We start from the raw sequence: 14,252 nt of genomic DNA on the forward strand, positions 1-14,252 counted from the left end.
CAAGTAGATTACTATATGCTTTTAAATACCATGCTATACCACAGGCTGAGCATCCCTAATCTGAAAATCCAAAATCCTCCAAAATTCCAAATTTTTTGAGTATTGTCACACCACCACAAGTGGAAAATTCCACACTTGATCTCACATTATTTAAAATATTGTATAAAATTATCTTCAGAGTTAAAATCTGAGCTATCTGATCAGGAAAAGAATGAAAAAAATTATCATCACTCCATGTGTATTAAGTGTATATGAAACATAAAAGGATTTTGTGTTCAGACTTGGGTCTCATCCTCAAGATTATCTCATTATGTATATGCAAATATGCCAAAATCCAAAACAATTCAAAATCTGAAACACTTCTGGTCCCAACCATTTTGGATAAAAGATACTCAACTTCTATCTCTTAATTATTAACAGGTATTAGCAGCATTAAGGCATTTTAATACAAACAGAAGTAAATTCCATTTAAATATAAACAAAATAAGCCCAGAAAGCAAGAAAGTAGGAACCTAAACTACCTGAGTTAGAAATAAAATATTCTGACATTCCCCCAAAATACAGTGCATTTTAGAATAAGTTCTTTGGGACTGTCATTCCATAGAGTAAATTTGAAAGAACACTGATACCTAAAAGTAGTCACAAAAATAAATACTTATGTGAAAATGCACTATTATCTCCTACTGAGCTGTGAAAGGTCCTTTCCTTCAGTTATGAAGAAAGAAGCCTAGGGATTAGAGGCTGGGTATATGATGGGACAGACTAGTTTCTTAAAACTAGGGAGTTCTCAGAACCTGTGGGTATGGTAAAAGGAGAAAAGTTTTAGGGCAGAGACAGTTTAATGTAGCTAAAGAGGCAGTCTTATATTTTTGAATGAACAACTCTGTTTCTGGGTAATTTAGTAGGAGGGGCCAGAGAAGCCTCCAGGTGGGAGTTTAGATGGATACAAAGCAGTTTTCTCATTCACGTCCCATTCTCTAAACACACCGTCTCTGTTTGACACAGAGGGGCTTTTAGTGAGTTCCCTTTTTGTGGGTATGCACTGAGTTTTCCTTTCCTTTTCCTTTTCCTGTTTCCTTTCCTTTCCTTCTTAGCAAGGTCTTGCTGTGTTGCCCAGGCTGTAGTGCAGTGGTGTGTGGTGTCATTATAGTTCACTGCAATCTCAAACTCCTGAGCTTAAGCGATCCTCCTGTCTCAGCCTCCTGACTAGCTGGGACTACAGGCACATGGCACCATACCCGGCTAATTTTTTTCTATTTTTTGTAGCGACAGGGGTCTCACTCTTGCTCAGGCTGGTCTCCTGAGCTGAAGCAATCCTCCTGCTTTGGCCTCCCAGAGTGCTAGGACTACAGGCATAAGCCACTACACCTGGCCTAATTTTCTATTTTTTGTAGAGATGTGGTCTTGCTTTTGTTCAGGCTGTGCACTTAGTTTTCATCAAAGAACACAAAAAATACTCTCACAAAATGTTACTGCCATCACTATATATTGTTAGAAACAATTCTCACGTCTCCTGTATAAGGCGCTTTATAATACATCCCTTATTAAGGTCCTATATAAGAAATTTAATTTGTAGTTAACTGCTCATAAAAGCTTTACTTCCCTGGTGCTCCCTGTAAGATGTTTTCCCTCTTTATATGGAGAACCATGTAGCTTACTATTTCCAACCCAGCCACAAAAAGTATATGAATCATTATGTATGGCCTATGGGTCTACATTCTACTATTTTCCTTCTACCTTTTAATTTTTTTAAAATTATTTTTCCTTGGTCCTTATTTTTAATGTAAAAAACTATTAATTTATACTGTACTATGAAAATGGTTCTATGTGTTTCTTGTGTCACAGCATTTGTAGACTGAGTTTATATTAATAACTCAAAAAGAGTTATATCATGACCTTTAAAAAAGAATGATATGAAACCTGATTTAAATGCTTTGCTTCTCCAGAGATCATGGGTGCTGACAGTTACATCTTGAACAGATGAGAATTGGGCATTGGAATGTATCATAGACAGATCTACTTAAGACTTTTTATTCAACAAATAGATTCACTATAGGCTCTTAATCTTTAAATTCCATGAGGTTAGAACAGTGTCTCATTCACCATTGTTATTCAGTACCTAGTATTGTCAAACTCATTCTGAAAGAACACATTTGGTTTATAACCAAAGATTCTCATTGCATCTTTAAAAGTCAGTGTCCTTAAAAATCACTTCAACCTTACAATTTAGAAATGGCTTTCCTGTGAAAGGAGAATTTCACTTGAAAAAGGAAAACATAGTTCTCTTTTGTGGTACATACGATTCTTGCTGCAGACATGTTGCATGGCCCAAACTGCCCATAGCTGGACTCCTGGTGTTGTGAAACAGCCAAGTAATGGGAAAAATGGATTAAAGGACCTAAAGGTTCAAAAGAAAAAATCAAAGTTACATCCCATACTTAGCATTACTTTCTAAAGCAGTGATTCTTAAACTTTTCATTTTCAAAGTTTGACCCTATTATAACTAGACTAATATAAATGAACTATAGAACATCTTTTCTTTGTCTTAGTCATTTCAGAGAGATTGCAATCAGACAAGTCTCAGTACAGAAGATGAAGGTGATAAGAACATAGTACTAAAAGAGAAAAAAAATTGTTCGAAACCTATATTTGAGGCCAGGTGTGGTGGCTCACGCTTGTAATCTTAGCACTCTGGGATGCTGAAGCAGGAGGCTCGCTCAAGGTCAGGAGTTCAAGACCAGCCTGAGCAAGAGTGAGACCCCCTCCTCTCTACTAAAAATAAAAAGAAATTACCTGGACAACTAAAAATATATATACAAAAAATTAGCTGGGCGTGGTGGCACAAGCCTGTAGTCCCAGCTACTTGGGAGGCTGACGCAGAAAGATTGCTTGAGCCCGGGAGTTTGAGGTTGCTGTGAGCTAGGCTGATGTCACGGCACTCTAGCCTGGGCAACAGAGTGAGACTCTGTCAAAAAAAGAAAAAAAAAAAAAGCTGTATTTGAAGACTAGTAGACCTCAGTTTACAAACTAAGAAATGGAGAAGTTAGGTGATAACTAACTGGTAGAACACCATGAACTATCCTTTCTATTTTTACTGTCATAAACAAAAATGGGTAGAATATAAGTTGGAGAATTCAAAAATGTTGGTAGTATCAGCATTTATGAAGCAAATAACAAAAATAAGTTGTAATGAAATTAATTATGCAGCATCCTGAAATATTTCAGGTAATTAACAACTTAGCTATAAAGTCACCTGTCATAAACAGTTAGCCATTCACTATGCACTTTCTCCAACTGAATCTGGTGCTACTTTTAGTCCCTTCAACGTGTCATGTTGTTTTAGACCTCCTTGCATTGATATATTATTTTCTCTTCCTAAAATCTCCTACCTCTACTTAATTAGCTTACAAAACTCAGCTCACAACTCACTTCCTCTGGAAGCTTTTTACCATTTTCCAGTGTGGATATAAGCGCTTTAACCTTTAATTTCATAATATTCTATGTATGTCTAGCCTAATGGTGGTTTTTATCTGATTCACTTTTTTTTTTTTTTTTGAGCCAGAGTCTCACTTTGTTGCCTGGGTTAGAGTGAGTGCTGTGGCGTCAGCCTAGCTCACAGCAACCTCAAACTCCTGGGCTCAAGCAATCCTACTGCCTCAGCCTCCGGAGTAGCTGGGACTACAGGCATGCGCCACCATGCCCGGCTAATTTTTTCTATATATATTTTTAGTTGTCCAGATAATTTTTATTTCTATTTTTAGTAGAGACAGGGTCTCGCTCAGGCTGGTCTTGAACTCCTGACCTCTAGCAATCCACCCACCTCGGCCTCCCAGAGTGCTAGTATTGCAAGCGTGAGCCACCGCGCAGGCCTGATTCACTTTTTTTTTTTTTTTAAAGAGACAGGGTCTCATTGTGTTCCCCCAGAATAAAAGTGTTACCCAGGCTGGAGTGCAGTGGTGCAATCACAGATCACTGTAGCCTCCAACTCCTGGGCTCAAGCAATCTTCCTACCTCAGCCTCCTAAGTATCCACCACATTCAGCTAATTTTTAAAATTTTTTGTTATTGTTAGGACAGGGTCTTACTCTTAGCTCAGGCTGGTTTTGAACTCCTGGCTTCAAGCGATCCTCCTGATTCGGCCTCCCAAAGTGCTGGGATTATAGGTGTGAGCCACCGTGCTGGCCTCTGATTCACATTTGATCTTCCTCACTAGGATATAAGATTCTTGTGTGCGGGTACCATGTCTTGTTCATCTTTGAATTTCAAGGGCAGGCCAGGTATAGTGGCTCATGCCTGTCATCCTAGAACTTTGGGAGGCTGAAGCAGGAAGATCCCTGGAGGCCAGGAGTTTGAGACTAGCCTGAGCAACATAGCAAGACCCCATTTCTACAAAAAATAGAAAAAATTAGCCTGGTGTAGTTGTGTGCCCCTGTAGTCCCAGCTATGTGGGAGGCTGAGGCAGGAGGATCGCTTGAGTCCAGGAGTTTGAGCTATGATGACACCACTATACTCTAGCCTAGGCAACAGAGTGAGACCCTGTCTTGGGGGGGGGGGGAAGAATTCAAGAGCAAAGAACACATCCCTGGCACTTGGGCACTCGTCTTCAATAAATGTAGAATGAAGGAAGGAAGGACATATGATAAATGGCAGAAAGAAGTCAAAATACTTTGTTTCTTTGAAAGCCATTACTAAGATGCCTGATAGAAAAATTATGCATCTAGTAGAAATGATCTCTATGCAGGCAAAATGACTAGGTTACTGTTTTACCTGTATGCTACCATCTCACACTCTGGAGTTGGCCATTTCAAAATCGCTGAATGCTGGAAGACACAAGACACACAAGAAAAGATTACAATATTTACTTAGCATTGCATTATTTATTACATTCTGAGGCTCTGATAGTTTAACTACTATGAACGTTGTTAGTTTGTATGCTTCTAGAAAACACCAAGTAACCGTACCAAATCATCCAGAAGAGAATTCCTCTGACTACGACTCAATGTCCAAGCTTGTTCACCTCTTGATATTAAATGGGCAATAATTCCAGCTGCAAAGTAACTGACTTCCACTTCAACACTGTGTAGGAGACTACTGATGTGGTCTATGAAATCCTTCCACATTAATTCAGAATGCAATTCTTGTACTTCAGCTATATTGTTCTGGAAAAAAAGAAGACATAAAAATTAAGTGAATACACCTCCATTCCCACCCTGCCTCAGAGACTGGTGGGTGGGTGGTGGTGGTACTGAGGCCTTAAAAAAAAAGAAAATAAAGTAATATGTAGGGTAAATGGCTAAAAGAACCGTTTTCAGACCCTAGACAACAGGCAATGCAAGAAGGTGAGAGTCAAGTATTTCCCTGAGAGAGAGTATTCAAATGGGGCAGTTTCCAGATTGCAATGAAGGGGAACCTAAAGAAAACCTGGTAGTTTTGTTGAGACAGATCACATTTCAGGGTGGCCAAGCAGCAAAACTTTGTAGAACAGAGTACTGGAAAGGAAAAAAGGTCCACACTCAGAGAGAGAGTGAGAGAGTGCACACAACCTGTACAGGGGTCCCCTTAAATCATTGGCTGAGTAATGATGTTGGGTGAAACTACATGAGGCTAGGGAAAGAACTACCAGAAAGTAGTACACAAACAAATTCAAAGTCACGCAGGGCTAGAAATAGTTCACATTCCCACTAGCCAGAGTGAAGAGATCGCATAATAAGCAAAGCAGGTGATAGTAATGGGGCTAAATTATATAATAGCCCTAGGGTTAAATGAACAGGCTTCAAAAGGAACAACTTGATCTTCAAGTAATGGCACACAAGAACAAAGTATAAGATTCTTTTTTTTTTTGAGACAGTCTCACTCCATTGCCCTGAGTAGAGTGCTGTGGCATTAGCCTACCTCACAGCAACCTCAAACTCCTGGGATCAAGTGATCCTCCTGCCTCAGCCTCCCGAGTAGCTGGGACTACAGGCATATGCCATGATGCCCAACTAATTTTTCTATTTTTAGTAGAAATGGAGTCTCAAACTCCTAAGCTCAAGCCATCCTCCTGCTTCAGCATCCCAGAGTGCTAGGATTACAGATGTGAGCCACCACGCCTGGCTGAAAGTATAAGATTCTTTAGAGAAAAATAATAATATAGCAATCACCAATGTAAATTTCACAAGGACTGGCACTCAAAAATTACCAGGTGTGCAAAGGGGTCGGAAAATATGATCCATGACCAGGAGAAAAATCAATCAACAGAAAAAGATACAGAAATGACAGAGATAATAGAATTAGCAGCCGAGGACTTAAAATAGCTATTATATGATTTAGGATGAAAGAAAACATAAACAAGAGGCGAGAAAATGAAGATATAAGAAAGACCTAAATGTAACTTCTAGAAATAAAAAAAGAACAATATGTATGACCATAATACCATAAAGGAAAGAAGATCAGAAATGAAAGGCTACTACTTCAAGGTTCTTTTTTTGTTTTTTTTTGAGACAGAGTCTCACTCTGTTGCCCAGGCTAGAGTGCCATGGCATCAGCCTAGCTTACAGCAAGCTCAGACTCCTGGGCTCAAGCAATCCTCCTGCATCAGCCTCCTGAGTAGCTGGGACTACAGGCATGCGCCACCATGCCTGGCTAATTTTTCTATATATATTTTTAGCTGTCCATATAATTTCTTTCTATTTTTGGTAGAGATGGGGTCTCGCTCTTGCTCAGGCTGGTCTCGAACTCCTGAGCTCAAACAATCCGCCCGCCTCGGCCTCCCAGAGTGGTAGGATTACAGGCATGAGCCACCGTGCCCAGCCACTTTAAGGTTCTTATATATGAAATTGTATAAAATCGCTTAAGGTATACTGTGATTAAAATGTATGCTATGAACCCAAAGCAATCATTTAAAATAACAAAGCAAAGAGTTACAGCTATTAAGCCAAGAAAGGAGATAAAATGGAATCATAAAAAATACTCAAACCCTTATAAGAAGGCAGAAAGAGAGGGAAAAACAAAGAACATATGAGAAAAACAAAACAAATACTATGGTGATGAACTCAAATTTAACCATATTAATAATCACATTTAAAAAATTAAAAATATACTACATATGGATCCAGGAATCCCAATTCTGGGTAAAAATCTGAAGGAATTAAAATCAGTATGTCAAAGAGATACCTGTACTCCCATATTTATTATAGTTTTATTCATAACAGCCAAGTTATGGAATCAACCTAAGTGTCTATCAAGGGATGGATGAATTTGCAAAATATGGCATGAATACACAATGGAATACTATTTAACCTTATAAAAGAAGGAAATCCTGTCATTTGTGACAACACTGATGACCGTGGAAAGACAATACTATATGATATCACTTACAAGTGGAATCTAAAATGTCTAACTTATAGATGTAGAGAGTAGAATGATGGTCCCAGAGGCTAGGAATGGCAGGCGGGGTGCGGGGGGCAATGGAGAGATGTTGGTCAAAGAGTACAAAGTTTCAGTTAGACGGAGGAATAAATTTTTGAGATCTATCATAGAACATGATGACTATTAGTTAATAATAATGTATTATACATTTCAAAATTGCTAAGAATAAATTTTAAATGCTCTCATCACAAAAAATGTTAAGTATGTGAAGTGATGGCCATATTAATTGACTTGATTTAATCATTCCATGAGTTACACAAACATCAAAACATCACATTGTACCCCGTAAATATATATAATTGTTATTTCCAAATTTAAAAAAAATCATTAAATGTAAGTGATCCAAATACCCCAAATAAAAAGCAGATTGTCAAACTGGATTAAAAAGCAGAATGCAAAATATATTCTATCTACAAGAAACACACTTTACATATAAAGACAAATATAGGTTAAAAGTAAAAGGATGAAAAAAGATATAGCACGCTAACACTAGTCAAATAAAAGCTGGACTGACTATATTAGTATCAAAGTAGATTTCAAAGCAAAGAATATTACCAGGGATAAAGAAAGTCATTTCATAATGGCAAAGGGATCCATTAATCAGGAGGACATAATTCTAAATGTTTATGCATCTAATAAGAGAGTTTTAAAATATATGAAGCAAAAATTGATAGAATTGTAAGGAGAAACAGATAAATCCATAATTATTGTCAGAGATTTCAAAACTCCTTTGTCAATAATTGATAGAACAGGTAGGCAGAAAATCAGTAAGGATATGGTAGACTTGTACAATATCAACCAACTAGACTTGATTGCCATTTATAGAACACTGCACACAATAACAGCACAATATACATTCTTCTCAAGTGCATATGGAACATTTACAAAAATAAACCGTGTTCTGGGCCATACACAAGTCTCAATAAATTCAAAAAGGCTCAAATAAAACAAAGCATATTCTCTGATCATAAATAATTACACTAGAATCAATATCTCAAAATACATTATTAAAAAACAGTTTTAATTACAAGGTAATAAAGATATGGAAGGAAGCATATCAAGTTGTATCAATATTAATTATCTCACGGAGATGAAAATGATGGAAGGTTGGGGACAGAGTTTTAAACATTTTAAATACATTTTTGCACTGTTTGACTAGTTATAATAAACATGTATTCCTTCTGAAATTTAAAAAAGATATTTTTAAAGCCCTAAGAGATCTTTCCAAATCCTTAAATTAAATTCCTCCTTTCCTCTTCAGGTGACTAAGCCAACTTGTATCTAATTCTATCTAATAATCTAAATAGAATAATGATTACTCTAATAATTATATGAACCCTGAATAAAACAACCAAATACTATAATTTATTTAATAATTCCTCCATTACTGGCATTTAGGCTGTTTTCCATTTTTTATTTTACATAACTAAAGCTACAATGAATAGATAGGTCCTCCTTATATGCCAGCCCTCAGCTTTCCCAAACATTCATCTCCTCACTATTCAATATTTCATATTCTTGCATGTGGAAGAAAAAATATCAACTTATATTTTTTAACTCATTTATCTATGCCTCCTATAATCTAATTCCTTGAGAGCAGAGGTCTGCTCTAAAATGGCTTTTGCCACAGTGGCACTTTGCCCATTGTGGTGATTTAAGTTGACAAAACATCTGATCCTTTATCTTTGCCTCAAAATCCTAGAGGGCTCATCTTAACTTATATCCAATATATTAAGAAAAAAAATTTTTTTAGAGAAAGGGTCTTGCTATGTTGCCCAGGCTAGTCCTGAATTTTTGGTCTCAAGCAAGCCATCCTCCCCTCTTGGCCTCCCAAAGTACTGGGTTTACTGGCATGAGCCACCATGCCCAGTAAGCAGTCCTTTAAGTAGCCATTAACTATCAAATATTGGCCGGGTGCGGTGGCTCACACCTGTAATCCTAGCACTCTGGGAGGCTGAGGCGGGCAGATTGTTTGAGCTCAGGAGTTCGAGATCAGCCTGAGCAAGAGCGAGACCCCACCTCTACTAAAAAAAACAGAAAGAAATTATATGGACAGCTAAAAATATATACAGAAAAATTAGCCAGGCATGGTGGCACATGCCTGTAGTCCCAGCTACTCAGGAGGCTGAGGCAGGAGGATTGCTTGAGCCCAGGAGTTTGAGGTTGAGACAGAGCAAGACTCTGACTCAAAATAAATAAATAAATAAATAAAATATATAACTATCAAACATAGCATTTAAGAACATTTGTAAGTCAATGACTTTTTTTTAAATGAAATCTTTTTTTTTTTCTGGTTATAAAAGTGAAAGATGCTCAGTGTGAAACTTTGTACAACACCAAAAAATACAAGGAAAAGCAAGTATATTTATATTTTTTCTTAAAATGTGGCAAAAATCTTAACATGTATAGTTTTATAGCCTTTTTAAATTTAATAATTATATTGTATGTATTTTCCAATGTCATTAAGTGTTTGCAAATATCACAGCAGCAACCTTCAATGTATTACCTCAGACAGAAAAAAATTACAGCTCAGAAACTTAGCAGGAAGTGCTTATATCTTACCAAAAGTCCTAGAACTTTCTGTTGAATAGATGATTCAGTTGGAAAAGACTGTAAAAAGAAAGAGAAAACTATAAATACTTAAAGAATCAAGTATAATAAATGTTTAAATAAGTAAATCAATAAATAGCAAAACTGTAAGCTAAATTTCCATTCTAACCTCTAGAACCCTCATGAAGAGTTCCAACCCTTGGTTTTCAATAAAGTGTCTACAAGTGGTTGGGGATTCATCTGTGAGGTTCCAAAGTGCACTCAAGGTAAACTTCAATGTAGTGTCCACTGAATTTTGATTGGTTTTCTGCTTCACTATTTGAAGAAGTTGCTGAAAAAGGAAAACAATTAATTTTTTACTTTTGAATTATTATAATTTGTGGTTGCTAATAACCACAAGTCGATAAGGATTAGTTTCATAGCTTAAAGTATTTCCTGTAAAGGTTCTTATAAGTACAACAAACAGCATCTTGGATTGGACTTTTCTTCAACAAGAAAAAAGTATAAGATTTTCACAAATACTCCTATATTATTCTGATCATACCTTCAATCTAATCACCTGTAAATAACAAAGGCAAAATGATTAAAACTTTTGAACAACTATCCTATCCAATCACTTACAACATATACTTCTTTCAGATGCTAGAATTAAAAAGCTGAAGGAAGAGAAAGGGGAATGAGGCTAGTATTTATTAAGGATCAGCAAATTATACCCTATAATATAGTATTATAATCCCCATATTTCAGGAGAGGAAATTGAGTCTGAGAAATATTAACTAATTTGATTATAGTCAACTTAGTAAGAGAAACTAAGAATTGGAAGACCTAATTTTACCTAACTCCAAGTTTTCCTTAAAAAACAAAAAAAGAAAGGAGATACTACATGCGATGGTAAGGGAATTAAAGTCTATATTGGATATAAAGAAGATAATAGTTTTGAATGCCAGTTGTAAATTATTTCTATCATAGCTTTAAGAAATTTAAGTTTGAAAGGTAAATGTTTTAAAAATTGTATGAGGCACCTATAATTCCATTTTGAGATTACATTTTGGGGGTAAAAGAAAGCTCTGCTAAAACAGATATAAGAAAATATTAATGAACACTATTACTAAAGGTTATACACAATTCAGGAAAAAAATTTAAGGAACACAAATATCTAGGTACAATTAGGTAAGTTAATAGTATAGTGGCTCAGAGTGTGGCACTAGAAGAAAGCTACCTGAGCTTAAATATCATCTCTGTATCTGACTATCTGCACAACTTTGTTTACCAATTTCATTTTTTGTTTCCTCAACTATAGATTGCAGGTGATAATTAAGAGTAGAAAAAAAAACTAGCTATAATCATCATCACTACTACTACTAATTCCTCCTTAAACTAAGCCTAATTTCCCTCTGAAACATAAGTAGACTACTTCCTTAAAATCTTTGAATATAACTTCAGCCAAAATTACTGAGACACATGTATAGCAATAAAATTCCATTTTTCAAACTAAAATGTCATCCCTGCAACTACTAAAAGTAAATAAAATAAGAATCCTTTTCTACTTTTCTAATATATACTGTATTTTGTTAGGTACTTAGCAATATGTTCCTATAATTAATCTTTTTTCTTCTCATTTAGTCTTCATAATAACTATATAAAGTATTTTTATCACCCCTAAGAAAACTGTGACTTGCTGAAAATACCACAGTTAGTTCAAAAGAGAATTGGGAATAAACCCAGATATGTCAACTCCAGAATTCCTTCTCTTTCCATTATCCTACAAGAGCCTTCCCTCTCTTTTTAACATTACTTTTTTCATTCATATCTCTATTAATACACTTTTTATTATTTTATTAATTTAATTCTTTTTAGAGACAAAGTCTTGTGCTGTCACGCAGGCTGGAGTGCAGTAGCATGATCATAGCTCACTGCAGCCTTGCGAACTCCTGAGCTCAAGTGAGCCTCCTGCCTCGGGCTCCCAAGTAGCTGGGACTACAGGCACATGCTACCACACCCGCCTAATTTTTCTTATTATTTTAGAGACAGGGTCTCGATAGATTACCCAGGCTAGTCTCAAACTCCAGGTCTCAAGTGATCCTCCAAACTCAGCCTCCTGAGTCACTAGGAATACAAGTGTCCATGCACCACTGTGCCCAGTTTATACTTTTTAGATTGTATTGTAACTACATCTACAAAGCTATTTTCTCTACTATACTGTAAGTTTATGGGAAGCAATTACAGACACAATTCAGTGTGAAACCCTAACATCTAGTAAGGTGGCAGGTACTTGACGGTTACTCTATACATATTTATCAAATGAATGACTTACTTTCTCATTGCATATGTAATTTATAAGTCATCATCAAAAAAAGGAACCTCTTATTTGACTTTTCCATGTACTATTACTGTTCAAACACCTCATGACAGGATTTTTTGTGTGTGAGACAGAGTCCTGCTCTGTCATCCAGGCTAGAGTACAGTGGCATCATCATAGCTCACTGCAAACTCAAACTCCTGGGCTCAAGCCATCCTCCTTCTTTAGCCTTCCTAGTAGCTGGGACTATAGGCGAGTGTCACCATGCCTGGCTAATTTTTCTATTTTTTTGTAGAGACAAGGTTCTTGCTCTTGCTCAGGCTGATCTTGAACTCCTGGCCTCAAGCAATTCTCCCAACTTGGCCTCCCAAAGTATTAGGGTTACAGGCCTGAGTAAATGACAGGATTTTAACAAGAAGCTCTTAAAACAGAAGTTTTGCCTCTAGTCCTCCCTAAGACACTGCTTATATATCTATTGTTTATATCTACTCTCTTTAAAGCTTTTTAAACTTTTCACTGTTTATTATTGTCATTTCCTCAACTCATTATAAGTAAGCAAAATCATATATCAACTATTTAAATTATCTGCTTCTCCAAAGCACATAGCACAATCTTATGCCTGTAAGAGTCTACATTTTCTACATAAATAACAATATCACAGAATTTTAGAACTAGATAGGATCTTAATGCTTACGTAAGTTCCAATGGTTCAAGTAATTTGCCTAAATTCACAAAATGAGTTTACAAAAGTTAGATCCTAGGTCATCCAACCACAAGTTCAGGGCTCTAATTCTATTGAGGAGTAAATCTGCCTCAACGAAGAAATGAATACACCCATTTAGAAGTAACAAAAAGAATTTCTAAAAAATAGTATAGTCCAGGCGCTGTGGCTCACACCTGTAATCCTAGCACCCTGGGAAGCAGAAGCGGGAGAACTGCTTGAGCTCAGAAGTTCAAGACCAACCTGAACAAGAGCAAGACCCTGTCTCTACTAAAAATAGAAAAATTAGCCAGGTGTCGTGGTGTGCGACTGTAGTCCCAGCTACCTGGAAGGCTGAGGCAGGAGGATTGCTTGAGCCCAGAAGTTTGAGGTTGCTGTGAGCTAGGCTGACACCATGGCACTCTATTCGGGGCAGTGGAGTAAGACTCTGTCTCATAAATAAATAAATAACAAATAAATAAATAAACATCAGAAGATACACAACACTGCCTGAAAGCAACAAAAATGAATACTATCTACTGCCCCATATACAGGACAAAATAGACTTACCCTGACGATGAAGAGCTCAGCACCAAGTTGTGCAGTTTGTTCTGTAGAAAGCTGCAAGTAAACATAAAACAAAGTAAATGTCCAAGAACTCACCAGTGTGAGTTCAATATCATTCACTGTAACAGATTCTAAAGGTCAGACTAGAATTCTGCAATATTGAATGCAGCTTGAATAAGCAGGCTAGCAGAGAGGTTTACTAATTTTTCTGGCGCACGTATTTTGGGGAATGTAATGAGAAACAGCTGCCTATAGAAAATTATTCAGCAAGAACTCAGGTACCTTGGCAGCCAGGATGGAAATGATAGCAACTGCCATCCTTTGCATGTTTTGATCCTCATGGTTGCAGAGCCACTGCATGACAAGCTTGGCTGCTTCAAATCTGAAAACACACAAAAGGTTTCATCAACAAATCCTGGAGTCCTAGGCACAGTTTCAGAGCTCCAGCTGGGAACTGATGCTATAATTTAAATAGGTGAGAAGGAAAGGGAAAATTCCTCTTAACTCGTAGAGAATAACAAGTACACTTAGTGCTTTAGAGATGATGCCATATTATTAATGCTGATAATATTTTGTTAAGACAGAAGAGTTTGGAAAATATCATTTAAAATATCTGGCATTTCATCTTATAGAATTAGAACATATTTCTACATTTCTATTATATATTTCTATGCTGTAGTTATAATTTAAGTGTTTTCTGGGTTCCTCATAGCACCTAGCACAATGA

The 14,252-nt window shown here is 36.6% G+C and overlaps 1 protein-coding gene across 1 annotated transcript in view; it reads right to left on the minus strand.

The window, feature by feature from the left end:
• Nucleotides 1–14,252, minus strand: part of ZYG11B (zyg-11 family member B, cell cycle regulator) — a 72,522-nt gene that overhangs the window by 12,273 nt on the left and 45,997 nt on the right. The window contains exons 7-13 of the mRNA XM_045548008.1: nucleotides 13,808–13,907; nucleotides 13,529–13,579; nucleotides 10,129–10,290; nucleotides 9,972–10,019; nucleotides 4,961–5,158; nucleotides 4,767–4,819; nucleotides 2,301–2,398 (exon numbers count right to left, since the gene is read on the minus strand). Coding sequence (XP_045403964.1) covers nucleotides 2,301–2,398; nucleotides 4,767–4,819; nucleotides 4,961–5,158; nucleotides 9,972–10,019; nucleotides 10,129–10,290; nucleotides 13,529–13,579; nucleotides 13,808–13,907 — 710 coding nt within the window. The remainder of the gene's footprint in view (nucleotides 1–2,300; nucleotides 2,399–4,766; nucleotides 4,820–4,960; nucleotides 5,159–9,971; nucleotides 10,020–10,128; nucleotides 10,291–13,528; nucleotides 13,580–13,807; nucleotides 13,908–14,252) is intronic.

Source organism: Lemur catta, chromosome 3, assembly GCF_020740605.2.
Source record: "Lemur catta isolate mLemCat1 chromosome 3, mLemCat1.pri, whole genome shotgun sequence".
In the NCBI taxonomy this organism is placed as follows: Eukaryota; Metazoa; Chordata; class Mammalia; order Primates; family Lemuridae; genus Lemur; species Lemur catta.